Below are 15,240 nucleotides of genomic sequence, written 5' to 3'. Positions count from 1 at the left end.
GGGAGCGATGCCAGGGGCTGAGCAGCCCCAGTGCCCCAGCACAGCCCTCCCTCAGGGGCTCCTGCTGGCACTGGCACCACTAGAGAGTCCAGCCCAGCATGGTGCCGGGGCACGGTCCAGTGTCAGCTCCGGCAAGGAACATCTCCAGTAATCCACCAAGATAATAAATTCTGCCTTAGAGTTTCTCACCTGGCAACAGTCACCAAGGAAACCCGGACGGCTGCAGCGGGTCCCCGCTGGCACTACCCGGGGGGGTCCCCATGGTGCTGGCAGGGGGGGTTCCAGCTGCACCCCGGCTGGCCAGCGGGGTGGGCAAAGGGCCAGCTGCCCACCTGTAACCTGAGCCCAGGTGGCCAAAGCACCCATCGATCCCAGCTTGGCCCTCCTGCTGCCCCTCCAGAGGTGCGTGTGGGTTTCACCAGATTTGGTGTGGATTTTGAGGGTTTCCTGGCCATTGAGCCCTGTGTGTGTGCATCAGGAGGGGGATTTGGAGCTGCCTTAGGCTCCCGGGGGTTTCCTGGTCCCTGGCACTGGTTTGGCAGGGGATTTCGGACACTTTGTTAAAAGCAGCAGGGCCTCAAGTGCTCAGAGACTTCTGCAAATTCATCGGTGCCAGAGGGAGACCAGCTTTTGCTGCCCCTTGGGGAGGCCGTGCTGCTACTTCCAGGGCTGCCACATGGCACTTCCCTATTTATAGCACCTGTGGTCGTGCCTTTACCTGTCCCCTGCCTGGCTGGCCACTGACAGTGCCACCCTGAGGCACAGCGGCAGGTGCTGACACTTCCAGCAAATGATTTTGGCCCTGATACAGCTAATTCTGCAAAAGGCTTGCCCGTGCTGCTTGCAAACCTGGCACTGCCGCTGGTGCCAGCAGGCTGCCTGCACGGGCATGGGGGCAGCCGGGAAAAGCCATTAGGCTGGGGACAGGGCTCCCTCTGTCCCCAGGCCAGGCTGAGGCAGCTGAGATGCAGCCACTGCCCCACTGCCAGCTGCACAGGTGTGAACAGTCACCCCAAATATTGTCGCATGTGGCTGCGATATCAGTACAGAAACTCCCTCCATTGATCATTAACCACATGCGGCTCCCTGCGCACGGCGCGGCCCTGGGGCAGCTCCCTGCCCAGGGGTGGCGGCTGAGCTTCCCGACAGCGTGTGGGGCTGGACCAAGGGGCTGTGCCCAGCCAGGGCTCACACCGCTGGGGCCATCCCCGAGCTGTGGGACACCTGGCAGCATCTCAGCATCCTTGGCTCATCATCCTGGGGCTCAGCTGGTCGAGGAAATGCTGCTGGTGCGGGGTGGTTTAGCATGGACTGATGTGACCCAGCGGGATCCCTGTTTGCTCCCCAGTGTGGCTTTTGGATGGTCTCACGGCCTCGTTCCCTTCAGACCCCACTTACCCAAAGCTCCTGCAGCTCAGATGTCCCTGTGCGGCCTCTTCTTGTCAGCACACAGCAGCAGCAGCATGCCAGGGAGGGCAGCCCTGGCTGGGGAAAGCAGCAGGAAACCTCAGGAGCAAGATAAGAGCTTCGGGGTTGCAGATCAAGGAGTTGGGGCTTTTTTGGCTCCGCTCTCTGTCCCACTGTCCAAGGGCACACACCAACTCCCTGCTCCCAGCCAGGCACCTGCTTGAGTTGGTTGGTATTTCTATTATTTCTATTCCAAGTGGCACAGGACCTGCTGCTGCTCAGGGGGTGCCTCAGGGGGTATGAAATACAAGCAAGGAGAGTGGATGTCCCCCAGCCTAGCACAGGGGGAACCCCTGAGTGGGCAGTGGAGCTGTGCACACCATGCAGGGGCTGCTCCTTGCAGGGGCTGCAGAGAAACATCCACACTGGGATTAGGCAGCAAAGAGCCAGGGATGCCGTTTGTTAGAGGAGACACTAATTCAGCTGGAAGCCCCATGTGGGCTGTCAGGTGATGTCCCCACCACAAGACATTTAAGCCAGTGATGGAGGTGCAGGGCTGCCCAGTAATGCAGTGGGTAATGCAGTGCTGTGCCATGCAGCCCTGTGGCATGCCATGTCCCAGAGGCCACCAGCCTGGGTTGACCTGCCAGGATTAAGGAGGCTGTGAGGAGTAAGCAATATAAATCCAGATTAGATTTAAGCATCTGCTACGCAAAGGGGATGTGAGCAGGGGTTGCGCAGCAAGGACGAGCGGATGAGAGCCTGACTGGACTCCCGTGATGTGAGAAGGGGCTGCCAGGGCAGGGTCCAGCCAGGGGTATTGCCCTGAAGGGCTGGGGTTTGTGCCCAGACTTGGTTTGTACGCACCAGGCTGGAGGCAGCAGTGCTGGGCCATGAGACGGGGCATCCCAGGGTGAGATGCTCCCAGACATGGGGCGAAAGCACAGGCAGGAGGACCAAGCACGAGGACACACCGGTATGTTCGCTTTGTAGGTGCCGAAAAGAGGCCATCCCTGCTGAGCATGTTCCATCTCTTCTCCAACTGCTGGTCGTGGCTGCAGGCCATACAGGAGCCCATCAGGTAGGTCCCTACGCCTGCTCCTCGCGGCTCCCAGCGGGGCACAACATTTAGTTGCTCATTTTTCAGTGATGGCACCAGCACAGTAACATTGCGAGAGCGGTGCCCATTGCAGGAACTGGCCCCAAACCGCGGGGCAAGGCACAGGTGTGTCCTTGCTGCCCCTCCAGCAGGCAGGAGCCGGGCAGGGAGGGGTGCAGGGCGGGCAGGGGTGTGCATGTGGGGAACAGTCCCAGGAGTATTCCTCCAGTGCAAAGCTGGCAGCTCCCCAAGAAATCTGGGGAGGACAAAGTGAAATACTTGAAATGTTTGCATGTGTTGGGAGACCCAAGTTAATTCCCTGAGCATGGCACTGCACCAGCCCGAGCAGACACTGTGCATAGTGAGAGGGTTTATTGTCCTCTCCCACCAGTGAGGACATGTTGCCCTAAAGCCGGAGGTGGAGCTGCGCCACCCACACAGCCTGGTCTGTGTGTTTAAGAAAGAAAACACCACCACGTCTGACTATTGTGATTTGTCAACCACGGGGAAAACATTCTGTTTATGGCTCCAGTGGAGCACGTTGCTGGAGACCAAATATGACTGTTCAGCAACAGGAAAAATCTCCTGGGTCTAGACAGAAGCTTGTAAAATGTCTCTTTTGCCTCTCCCTAGCCATGTATACCCATAGCTCACTGACGCAAAAGGACACCAGGAGCAATCATTAACTATTTGCATATAAGGAACAACCATTTTGGCCTGTGCATATCATTGCTTAATCCTATATGATCTGAAAAGAAATCCTTGCTGTAGGAAGCACGTTGAAGGCCCTGCAGTGTGGCTGTCCCACGGTACTGGGATGGCTCTGGGCACCTGTGCCTGTCCTTGTCCTCTCCCAGGCACCGGGGACCATCCCTGCCCTCGCACCTAGCTCAGCCAGAGCCTGTGTCACCATCCTGCTCCTTTTCTGGCCAAAGCAGGCCACCATGCACAGGGTCCCTTGCCTGGACGCCCTGGGGCCTGCAGTGGTCTCTGCTCCCCAAGGAGCACAGCCTTTGTCTGGGATGCTCACCTGCTGTTGTTGCTCCCCAGGAAGGTGACCCTCCTCGTTGTGGGGCTGGATAATGCGGGGAAAACCTCTGTTATCATGGACATAGAGAGAGGTGAGGAGCAGCACAGCTCCAGAGCTGGTCTTGGTTGGAGGCAGTAGCTTTATGGTTCTTTGCAACCAAGTGCCTGCGCCTTGAAGGACCAAGACCCTTGAAATACAGCTGCTGGGCTGGGGCAACTGTGCAGGACACTGGTTGTGCCCTGGGCAGATGTGGGAGCAGGGATGTGGCTGGGGGAGGAGGAGGTACATGTGGCGCGGGTGCTCCCAGGCTCACTGCGCCAGCTCTGCACCCTCTCCCCACACGCAGCCCTGGCCGGCGAGGTACTGCCGGCAGTGCAGCCCAGCCAGACCCGCCTGCGGGTGGACAGGTTCGAGGTGACACTCGTGGACCTGCCTGGGGGCCAGCGTTCCCGCAGTGCCTGGCGCAGCCACTACAGTGCAGCCCATGGGCTCCTCTTCATCTTGGACTCCAGTGACCTAGCACGGATGGAAGAGGCCCGCAAGGTCCTGAGCCGTGTCCTGAGCCATCCTGATGTCTCTGGGAAGCCCATCCTACTGTAAGGCCAAGTTCTCAGGCTGTGACTTGTAGGGTTTGGGGTGAGGGGAGGAGTGGGAACCTATTGCTGGGGTTGTGGACGGTGTGGCCGGGCCCCTGCAGGGATGTGGGGCCCAGGGGGCTGTTGGGGATTGTTGAGACACGGGGACCCCAGCGGTGCTCAGGAGCTGGGAGCATCCCTGGGGAGGGGCCGGGAAGGGGGCTTAAGCACCAGGTACCGGCCAGGGCGGTGCTTCGCCTGATCCCTGCCAAAGCGGGAGAAAGCATTCAGCCTCCCTTGCCGTCGTGTAGACGAGGCGTCCAGAAGCCGGGGTGACGGCCGCGCTCTGCTTTCCCCATGCCCCAGGCTGGCCAACAAGCAAGATTCGGCGTCTGCCCTGCTGCCCTGCGAGCTGATCGAGCGCTTGGCCCTGGAGCGCCTGGTCAACGAGAACCGCTCGCCCTGCCGTATCGTGAGTGCGGGGCTGCCCCGCTCCCCGCTCGCCGCTCCCCGCCGGGGATGACCCCTCCTCTCCTCCCGCAGGAGCCCTGCGCAGCCAAGCGCGGCCCCTCCGCCGGTCCCTCCCGCACTACGCTGCAGGGGCTGCGCTGGCTCCTCCGCGCCGCCGCCGCCGCCCCGGTACCGCCGCCCGCCGCCGCTTCGCCGCCCGGCCCCAGGGCAGCCCGCGGCCGCCCGCCCGCACGCAGGTAAGTGCGGGGCTCCGTCTGTGCGTGTCCCCGGCCCCGTTCTACCCCACTCCCGCGGGGCTCGCCCTCATCCCTCGCCGTGCTCTCGCCTCGCCAGGGACCCGCCGCCTCCCCGGGAGGATGCCCGAGACGGTGCGGGCAAGACGGGGGAGATCCGGCCGCTGCGGCCCGTCCGCCGCCTCCTCCCCGTGGTGAGTGAGCGCTCCCGGCATGGGACGGGATGGAAGGGGAGTCCTGCCACCTTTCCCTCATTCCCCTTACCTTGCCCAGGAGGAGGGCACGAAGGGTCCCGGCAGGAGGAAGAGGAAGGTGAAGGTGAGCAAGAAAGGCTCGGGGCAGCCAAGCTCAGCCGAGGAGCCGGACAGACCAGAAGTGGGTGACAGCCGAGCCGGGGCTGCTGGAGGACTGCTGCCTCCCAACAAGGTCGGTCAGGAGGAGCCCGCAACAACTGGGACAGCCACCCCCCACCCAGGTGAGACAGGGCTGCAAGGGGCTGCTGGCACCAGGACCCCCAGAGACATCCTACAGGGTGGTTTGGGGACCCAGCAACGTGGTGGTATGCTGGACCACTGGTCCCCACCATTTCTGTTAGCTTTGCTTGCAGATCAGCTGAGCGGGGTCACGAGAATCTGAGACACATCTCTGAGCACCTCCGCAGGGATTGATGCACAGAGGTGACGGAGGACTGAAGATCCACCAGCAGCAGTCCTCTCAGCTGGTTTGGTGACAAATGCCCAGATGTGGTGCCTTAAATTTTGTATTTCTCCATCCAGCACAGGGCATCAAAAAGAAAAAAAAGAAGAAAGTAAAGAATAAAATCAAGTCGCAGGAGCCTGCTGTGGAGCAGCAGCATGAGGAGGTCTCAAGCACCTTTGGTTGGTATTTCCCAGGACAGATTGTGCTGAAAAGCATCGGGGTGTCTGTCCTGCTGGCAGCGGGGTGTGCAGGGTGTGAGCTGTGCAGGAGCCCTTGGCCATGGGGTGCCTGGCGTGGGGACACAGGCACAAGCAAATGCTGCTGCAGGGCAAGGTGGAGGCTGTTGGGAAGGCAGATGCAGCTGCCTCTGCCTTTGGGTGGGATGTGGGGAGGCCACACAAGTGCACTGTGCTGAAGTCTGGGGTGTCCTTGCAGCTTTCACTCAGCATAGGCTGCAAGGATGAGCCCTGGAGCTGGGGCCCTGTATTAGTGCCTGACCGCGTCCCTTCCTCCCAGACTTGTACCGCCGGGCAATGCTGGCTCTGAAGATGAGGCAGGAGCAAAGGAAGCAGCAGTCCACCATCGTCCCCTGAGCAGGAAGGCACATCCCAGGGATATGTGGTCCTAGGGGACCCCAGACTGCAGCGGCAGTGGGACCGCAGCTCATGCAGGGCTTCTGGGGTGCTTGGCCAGGGCTGGCAGCCCTGGGCAATGGGTCCTGGGGCATGAACAGCATTGTTGTCCTCTGCATGGCTTGAAAACCATGGATCTGCAGGAGCAAGCCGAAAGTCCTTTTGTAAGACAGCTCTCTGGCAGTTGGGTTTCAAACCCATCTGAAAAGGGAACAGCTGGCCACTTGCCAACCTTGTATTAGTATTCTGTGGAAGACTCAGTCTGATCATGACTGAGTCTGCGGAAGAGAGGAAGATCAGAGCAAATATCCCAGGGGTAAAGCTTGTCTCTGGAATTGGCCTATGCCCAGGCAAAGCTATCTTCACAGGTCAGGGGCTGACTCGGCCCCTCGTTCAGTCCCTGGCTGCTGCCTGACAGGTCTCATTTCCCACTGGTAAAGGTGGGAGGGCAATCATGGATGGTCTGTGGAATAGCTTCACTTGGCTCCCAGCCACATCTGGCAGCGTTGTCAGGAGCCTCCTTGCACAGTGGAGGAGGGTGATGCCCGTGTTATCTGTGCAGTCCTTGCAGCCCGTCAGTGAAAGTTTGCTTAGTTCAGTGGCAGCTGGTGGTGGTGGAGACTCCTTCCCAGGAGGAAAATGTTCCTCCTGATCCTGACATCCTCCCAGAAAGGACAGTGGTGACCCACAGGCAAGGTAAAATCCTCCCGTGTGGCTGACAGCTTGGCACCTGCAGTCCAGGACAGTCCCTGATCTGTGCGCAGCTCAGTTCTGAGATGCGAGAACGAGCAGCATCTGCATCCCAACACAAGCCATCTGCAACATACACTGTGTCTGGCAAAGCTGTACAGTTGTGGGGACTGGGCCGTGCCAGAGGGCTCATGATGTCCAGCTCTGTCTGTGTGCAGGTGCTGCAAAACCAGCCATCAGCCCTGCATACACTTGACATGAAGTCAGGAGTGCAGCAGTTTTCCCTCCACGGCTCCTGCAGCACTGGAACTTGAACTGTGCTCAGTAGCAGTGAGTCACCTCTTCTCCCGTGATTACTGATTAACAGGCAATGCCTTTGCCATCCAGGGAAAGGAAAATCTCTAAAGCACTTCCCTGGGCGGTACTGAAAAGAGAAAAGAAGAGAAGAGAAACTCTCTACTCTGCCTTGCCAGTCTGCAGTAAAATTCTAACTCTGCCGGATTCAACTGTCAGTAACTATAATGATTAATTATAAATAAACTATAAATAACAAGAGCAACAAATGAGTACTGGCCTGTAAATATAGCACTTTTAGTAAACTCTCGCCTCTGTCTGCTGGACATCCCTGTGGTACCAGTATTGTGGGTGATGTGGGGGGGTCCCTGCCTGCAGTGAGCCCCTTCTCCCAGGATGGGACAGGCTGCCAGCCAGGCTCCTTCTGCCAGGGTTGCAGATGTCTGTGAGGCCATGGGGAGAGAAATATTAAAAGTTTATCCCCTTTAATGGCCACTTCTCGCACACTCACTGGGTCTGGGAGGAGGCCAAGCCCTCCCAAACAACAGCAGCCCATGGCTGTGCTGGGACTGAACCTCACTTGCTGTGGCTCCAAAATTGTGTGGGGAGCAGGAGCTGAGCGGGTTTGGGAGACAACCCTGGTCAGTGCCAACTGGGAATACGACTTTTGTCTTCTTTAAAAGGTGAGCATCTACAACTGTGTGTTAAAAATGTTTTATCTCAAAACCAGAAACATCTCAGAAATGAGATACTGAGATCTATGTGATCAAAGACAGATATTAATTAATGGCTACTCCGTGTTACGGGGTAATGGGCTGGGCTGCTCCTGCCACTCATGAAAAGCAGTGGCTGCAGCAAGGAGATGCATGCCTGGGGCATGCAGGGCTCTTTTTTCCATCATACTCCTCCTGCTATTTATCTGACAGCCTGATAGCTGAATAACCAGCCAGGGAAGGAGGTCTCTGAAAGGTTTGGTCCTTGGTGGCACTGCTTGCTGACAGTGGGGCGAGGTGCAGCTTTGCCCAGGCCAGTCCCAGCGTGTCAGATCTGCTGGTGGGTGCGCTGAGGCCAGGCGTGGTGACTAGCAACTGTGCTCGTATCAAGGAGACGTTCCCAAAAACAAGGCAGTGGTGAGTGGCATCCTCTCATGAATCTTTGGTTTGTTGGAAAGCTCCAGATGTGACAAGAAGCATGAAGCGGTGCAACATCAACTGCCCCAGGGAGACCCATCTTCTGTTTACTGATGCAGAAAGTAAATGGTATCAACAGCATTTTCTGCAGGGAGGACTGGAGCCAGCCGGGTGATGTAACTGTGCTTTACATTTAAGTATTTTTGTATTACCTAGCACATCCTTTTCAAGTTTCCAGAGGAGCTGTCTCAGGAGGATCAGGTTCAGCAAAACCCAGTTCCTGCTTCCATGAGCATTTTTGTGATGCCTCAGCTTGGGCTGCAGCTGCATTTTTACAAACTGGTGACACAGAAGTGTGTGTGATTTTTGCATGTTGCAGCCCGCTTCTCCTTGATGATGGTCGTTCGGGGAATCCACAGCTGCCAGCATGACCACCAGCAGCTCTCTCCATGGCATGAGTCCTTCTAAGCCTGAAGGATGGAGGGAGGGAGGCTGCGCTTGCCTGAGCTTTGCAAAAGTTGGCGATGGTTCGTACAGTGCCAGGAGGAGATGAAGAGATGTTTCAATACCCCTACACCAGGCCATGGCTGGTTCCACCTCCTCACACCGACATTGCTTTGCACAATCAGATTTTTTTTCCTGATGCCTGTTATCACAGTGAAAAATTTAACTGCATGGGTTGAAATTTGGAGGGTAGGAGACTAATGCTCTTTTAAGAAGAGGAGTGGGAAGAGCATTGCTTTGGCAGTGTTAAATTGCTGCTGAGCCCTCCCATGTGCAGCATATCACCAGGCTTTCTAGGCAGGAGGAAGACCTGAAGGAAAGCCTGGCAGATGGCACAATGTGGTGAAGCTGCCGGCCCCTCCAGCTGCACCCGTGGCCCTGCTGAGTTTTCTCCCGCATCTTTACACTTTGCATTCTGCCCGCTGGCTGGGTTTAGCCAGCAATTACACTTAATTTTTTAACAACTTCTTGTTACTCTCTACCCCAGGAGAGGATGGGGAAAGTGGTATCTACTCTGAAATCTCCTCTGAGAGTCCTTGACTTGTCCCGCAGATGTGGACAGAGCAGGAGATCCCCACCATGGCAAGCTGTGATAAGACGCACAGGTATCTCTCCTGCTATATGGCCATTATTGCATTTTATTAATAAAAACTCAATTGTGTATTTTTTTGCCCCTATATGAGCCTTTCTAGGGGAATGCCCAGATGCAGAGATTCTTTAGGAATCAGCCTTTCCAGCATCTGCAGTGAGGATGCCCCACATTCCAAGGGGCAGGACAGGGAAGGCGAGCCCAGTCCCAGGGTGCTCCACATATTGGGGAGCCATGGGGTGGCATGACTCAGCAGCAGCCAGGCGTGATGAGGGAAAACAATTTAATGAAGAGACAGAGGTTTGTGATTGTGTGAAAAATGTGATGGTTCTTTGTCCACTCCTTCGCCGACCCCAAATTACAGGAAAAGGAGCCAGGGAGCAGGTTTTGAGAGAGCATCCCAGACCCTGGAAGTTGGACATTGATTTAAGGCTGTAAAGGCAATTAAGTGCAAGTGAGAGTGATCTTTGGTAATGTGAGTTTTGCAAGACAAATGCAACAGGTTGCATCCTGTGGGGTGCCTACAGGTGGTCCTCATTCCCTGCCAGCCTCCCTGTAAATGTTGTAGGGGATATATACAGCCAGGGCAAGCCCAGGGCTTTCATGAAGACAGAGCCTGGAATGGGGAAGGTCTTTCAAATGCAGCTCTACACTTTCTGGTTTGGACCCAAGGTAAAAAAAAATTAATAAAAAATTTCTTCCTCTCCCTTGGGACAGGACTGGAGGTATCACAGATGTGCTAATGAAGCAGCACTAAGGTGTGAGGCTCTTCCTCATGTTACACTGTTGCTGAAAGCTGGTTACAGTATGTATATACTTCAATAAATATGAATAAGATTAGTGGATTTTAAACTTTAGAATGGGTGTTTGTGTTGACAAAAGCCTGGGGTGGATGGTTTTCATCTGAGCTTGAGAAGCTGATTGTTGTGTGCGCTTTCTCACACTTGCAGCTCCTACCTCGTGGGCTGGGTGCCAGCGTGCTCTTGTGGCAGATTCTGCGTTGAGTCAGAAAAGGGAAGCGTTGGGAGACACTTTCTTTTTTTTTTTTTTTTTTTCCTGTGTAAGCATGTGAGGGCACAGCCAATTTCCATGAGCTCATTCAAAATACTGAGCTGAAAAATGCCTGCATGCGATATTGGGCAGCTTTTACAGCTATCAGCTTTCAGAAGCTGCTTACATTGAAAAATGAATAACCCTGCGCAGGATTTCTTTCGGGTTTTTGATATCTGTTGTAGATCCTCTGTTGTATTACATTAAAAACAAGAACTGGAGTGTTTGCTGTCATGTATTCTGCAGAGCTTTTAGAAAAAACAAGGTTTAATTAGGTGAGAATAACTCCCCAAGCTTCTCCTGATTGTTATGAAAGAGGCTATTAAGACTTTGCAGGAAAAGAGAAGATAACAAGGACTGGAAATTAAGAAAAAACGAAAACTTTCCCTGTCTAGGTTAAATGAGCTTTGTTGGAGACATTATTGCTGGCAGGGGCAAGAAGGATATAATCAAATTTATTTAATGGATGTATTTGTCTCAGGGCACAGGGGAACATGCTAGAGTCTGAGGTATATAAATCGGTCGCATCAGATACCAAATATACTTACTGGGTATTTCCCCCCCTCTTATAAAAAGCTTGTTTTAAAAAGGGAAATTCTGTTAACTAAAATTAGTAGTCTTTCTCTTTTATAAATTATCATTCTGTAAGTCACTGCATATTTGAATAGGTTATTTCAGACTATAAGAGTAAAGTGCCTCTTGAGAAAGACTATCAGTGTATTAATTAGAAGGGCTTTTGCTACAGAATATCACTGGATATAGGATCAAGAGCCAATTTATTAACCAAAAGTTTTCATTTTAAAGTATTCTGCAGTAATCAGAGCTCAGGCCTTGTCTCTGAGAGAACTTTCACCTTATTAAACTGCATTTATATTTCAGTGCAGCTGAGTTTAGCAAGACTCTAGCCCAAATCCCTGACCTGGTGGCATAAATCTTCTTCTTGCTACCCAAGTTGTGCTTTCCATTAGACTTTACAACCCACCTTCCATGCATAGTGCAGCTGTAGGGAGAGGTTTGGGGGTGATTTTTGTAGGTCCTTTGGGTTTTTTGCTAGGCTTGTGTTCATGGGTTGCAAGACACAGTTGTTGCGCAGGCTTCCTGCCACAGCATCTGAACCCACTGCCCCTCTCCAATGAAGAAAGCTGCTGGTGGGGTAATAAATTGATTTAAAATGGATTTTGGGGGTGGAGAAAGGCATGTGCCAAACCCTTTGCAGCATGGATGCTGCTGCTGAGTCAACTCAGTGGTGCTTAGGGCAGGCTCTGAGCTTCCCCCTTCCTTTTTCCAGGAAGGCTGGGGGGAGCCCAGAGCTTTTCACTGGTGCTTGTCAGGCCCTGCTGATGGAGGGGGGTCCACGATGTCCAGGCTCTGAGGGAAGCGCTGAGGCATAACTCCATGCAAACCGCTTTGTGGACAGAGTTATTGGCTTCCTTCCCTCCTGGGCGTTTTGCAAGTGTGATGCAACCCCACTTTGTAATGCCCTCGACATCTTGGCCCTGTCCTGGCCAAGAGCTGCTCTTACCAGGCAGGTAGGTGCAAGGGTAGGATGGAGCTTACACCCTGTCCTGGTGAGGGACAATGAGAAGCACCCAGAGAAGTCAGCAGCTAAAAGCCAGATACAGGACTCCAGCAGATACGGTGTTTGGGTGGCTTTGGCCTCTTTCAGCAAATGAGCTCCTGTACTGGCAGGGTAAGACCAGTGCAGGGTAGATTTGAGCGTCTCAGGTGTGAACAGACAGGGATTCTGCCTTGGGATCTGCTGGAAAAAATGCTCATTTCATGTGAAACAATGTTTGTCATCTGATCAGTGAAGGATCTACCCTGCTCAGGAGAAGGGGAGGGAAAAAAAAATGGTGGTGTTGGCTTCTCCTCGGCATCTCCCCAAGGAAGGGTTCCTGGCCCATCTGGATGTACCTGTGGGCAAGGACAGAGCCCTGCCTGTCTCTGCAGAATGTCGTGACTGCAGCAGCCCTGAGCATGAACTCAGACCTTCCTGGTCAGAGATGGCCTTGGGATGGTTCTCAAGGGGAAAAATATTGCTTCGAAAGCAGGTAGCTGCGGCGGAGGTCAGCAGCGAGTGCCCGTTCCCTGATCCTCTTGCCTAATGTGAGCAGGAGCTCCACAAGCAGCAAGTCAACAGGGAGGTGATGCCCTTACTGTAAATTAGCTGTCAATCTAAAGAGTTGGATTAGCAAGATCTACATCAAGCCACCACAACATTAAAGATAAATCTGTAGGAGGCGGGACGGACCTTGAAGAGGTGTAATACAGCTCCATTGAATTCATACTCCACTGGATGTTATAAAAATCCTTAGAACAGTCTTAAGACATGGGAAGCCGATTGCAGGTTCTACTGACGACAGCGCTCATCCTCTAGCTGGCCACACGATGGCAGAAGGAGCAAAGAACATTGCAAAAATAGTGCGGCAAAAGGCAGCGAGGGTTAGTGTGCATCCCAAGGTTAGTGGCTCCCCCTTCTGCTCAGCCTCCAGCGCGGTGAACATTAAAAACAAAGGTTACAGGAGATGAAAACTATTTTGTGAAAGGATTTAATGGAGTCTCTCAAGTTGTGAGTATTCTACAGCAATCCCTTGGGTCGCTTTTGGGTCACACTGGTTGGCGGTCTGCTGAGAACTTGGATGGGATACTGCATAACTAGTTTTTGATGCTAAAGAGAAGGTGGGTCCCAACTGATCTGTATTGTGCAAAATTCTCTGTGGGACCTGCCCCCCCGGTCCCCTTGTTGTAGGGAGGGCATGTCTGGGTGGGGGGAGGCCCCTTTGGAACTGCCAGTGCCATGTGCGTTATAGGGTGTTTGTGACATTAAAAGGTGCATTAAAAACAGATTCCCTTGTAAAAGGCTTGTGAGCTGATACAGTTGCTACTAAATCAGCAGCTGAATCGTGCAGGCTGTTTCAGGGCATGAAAAAGCCCCGTCAGGGTTGGTTTTGCTTCCTCTCTGTGGGGATGGTTTCTGCTGACACAGGGGTTTTGCTGCCCTGAGGCCACTGTGTCAGCAGCAAAAAGGAGGATAACAGTCGCCTTGATTTCTCTAGTGAAATCGTGCCTTTAGCTGTGCAGAGTAGGGAGAGACGTTGGATTTAAGCAGTCTGGTCCATGGCAGGAGATTATGGTTCTTCTCTGCCTGAGTAGGGGAGACCAAACTCTCACCTGTACCAACTTCCCAGCTGTGCTGACTTGACTCATCTGGGAGCCCCCTGGAAGAGGGTGTCTCTCTGCCACCTTAGCCACAGCCACCATTAGAAATATATTAAAGATAATTACCTGCCTAATGCTTAATTCCATATCACAGTCTAACTCTTGCATTTTAGTTCTAACTCCAGTGAGCTCTTTAAAAGCAAAGACAGCAGCATTTTGAACTAAACTGGGTAGGGACTGCAATTTGTACAGCATATGAATCGTAAAGAGCAGTGTAGCTGCATTAATCCTCTCTTCTGCTGGTGAGACCAACTTCTTTTCTCGTCAGTTAATGCAGGTGAAAGATGACAGTAACTTTATCTGTAGGGATATATTAAGAGAAGAATATAGCGCTTTTTAAAAAATTTTTCTATGGGCCAGGTAAGCCACACTGCCTTGGCCTTTGGAAACACGTTAAGTGCCTGGCCCCAAAGGCTGGGGGTTCATCGTGCATCACTGCTCTGTTCAACACTCACCGCAAAGCCCTGTGACAGGAAAAATGTCTGAGAACAACAGCTCTCTCTTCTAGCTAACACAAACAGGCTAGAAAAACAACAGAAGAGTATCAAAAGCAGTGCAAAAGCTGCAGTATCGTGTTGATCTAAGTTTAGTTCTCTATTGTTGTTTTGTAGGGGAAAGGAAGTCTAGAACTAAACTGGTTAGGCATTATATTAAGATATTTAACAATTTCCATTCATTATTTTAAAATGTGTTTTAAACTGCCTAGCATTGTTTCCTGGTTTCCTCTGTTGTGGTTAGGCTTTTGTGTGGAAAGGTAAGTAACAGCACAGCTGCATGGAGAATAGTGGAAAGATTGCACCTGGGATTCAGATGAGCGCTGGCTGTCCCCTGCCTTGCTCTGTGGGGATGTGGGAGCCTTTACCAACCACCTACTGCTGCCCTGGGATAACTGGGGTTTAAAAAAAAAAACCAACCCAACAAACCAAAAACCTATTCAATAGGCTTCTGCCTGTCCAACACTCAACTGCTACCCAGTACAGACTTTCTGAGCTTGGATATATCATACTGTGTAAAACTGCCATATAGCTGGTGCTTAAGTAGAGCAAGTGTGACTGGTTTTTGCCTTAGTAAAATCAATACAGTACTATTCTTGCTTTAAAAATGTCAAGTGAAAAATCTCTGTGTGTTTTCCAGGTCTCTGGAAGCCCACAGCTGCTCCCTGGTCTCTGTCGTGGTGCAACAAGGTGAGTTTTGCTCAGTTTCCAGGGAGAAGTCTGCTTTAAAAATAGGAGCAATGCAGGCTGCTGAAATGACAGCGGCTCCTGGCCGATGGGGTTGAGCAGCCTGTCTGCTCCTGGAGGTCTCAGGGAATGCCAGCAAGGGATGACACCAGGAAAACTCCCTGCTCTGTGCTGTTATGGAGGATATTGCTCTGGAGAAGGCTGGGTTTATTACGAGGTAATAACAATGTCAAAAATGTAATAGAAAGCACAAATTTCATTAGGCTACATTTCATCTCTCTCAATTTTGGTGACTCAAGTAGAAACACAGTCTTATGCCCTGTGCCCTCTCGGCCAGGGGGATGCTCCCTTGAGGGAGCTATTTGTTGTGTTGTTGTGTTGTTTCCACTCGTGTGTTATTCCAGGCCAGAGGAAGAGGACATGCGTTGGCCTGTGTG

At 53.0% G+C, this 15,240-nt stretch overlaps 1 protein-coding gene across 1 annotated transcript; it reads left to right on the top strand.

The window, feature by feature from the left end:
* The first annotated feature begins 3,797 nt into the window (after positions 1-3,797).
* On the top strand, positions 3,798-4,822 carry ARL13A (ADP ribosylation factor like GTPase 13A). Its single transcript, XM_065643090.1, has 3 exons — positions 3,798-4,132; positions 4,478-4,583; positions 4,655-4,822. The coding sequence occupies exons 1-3, from the start codon at positions 3,798-3,800 to the stop codon at positions 4,820-4,822; spliced, it is 609 nt and encodes a 202-aa protein (XP_065499162.1).
* Positions 4,823-15,240: the final 10,418 nt, after the last annotated feature.

Source organism: Caloenas nicobarica, chromosome 12 (genome assembly GCF_036013445.1).
Source record: "Caloenas nicobarica isolate bCalNic1 chromosome 12, bCalNic1.hap1, whole genome shotgun sequence".
NCBI lineage: Eukaryota > Metazoa > Chordata > Aves > Columbiformes > Columbidae > Caloenas > Caloenas nicobarica.
Note: the sequence above shows the minus strand (reverse complement) of the source record. Positions and strands in the feature narration are given on the sequence as shown.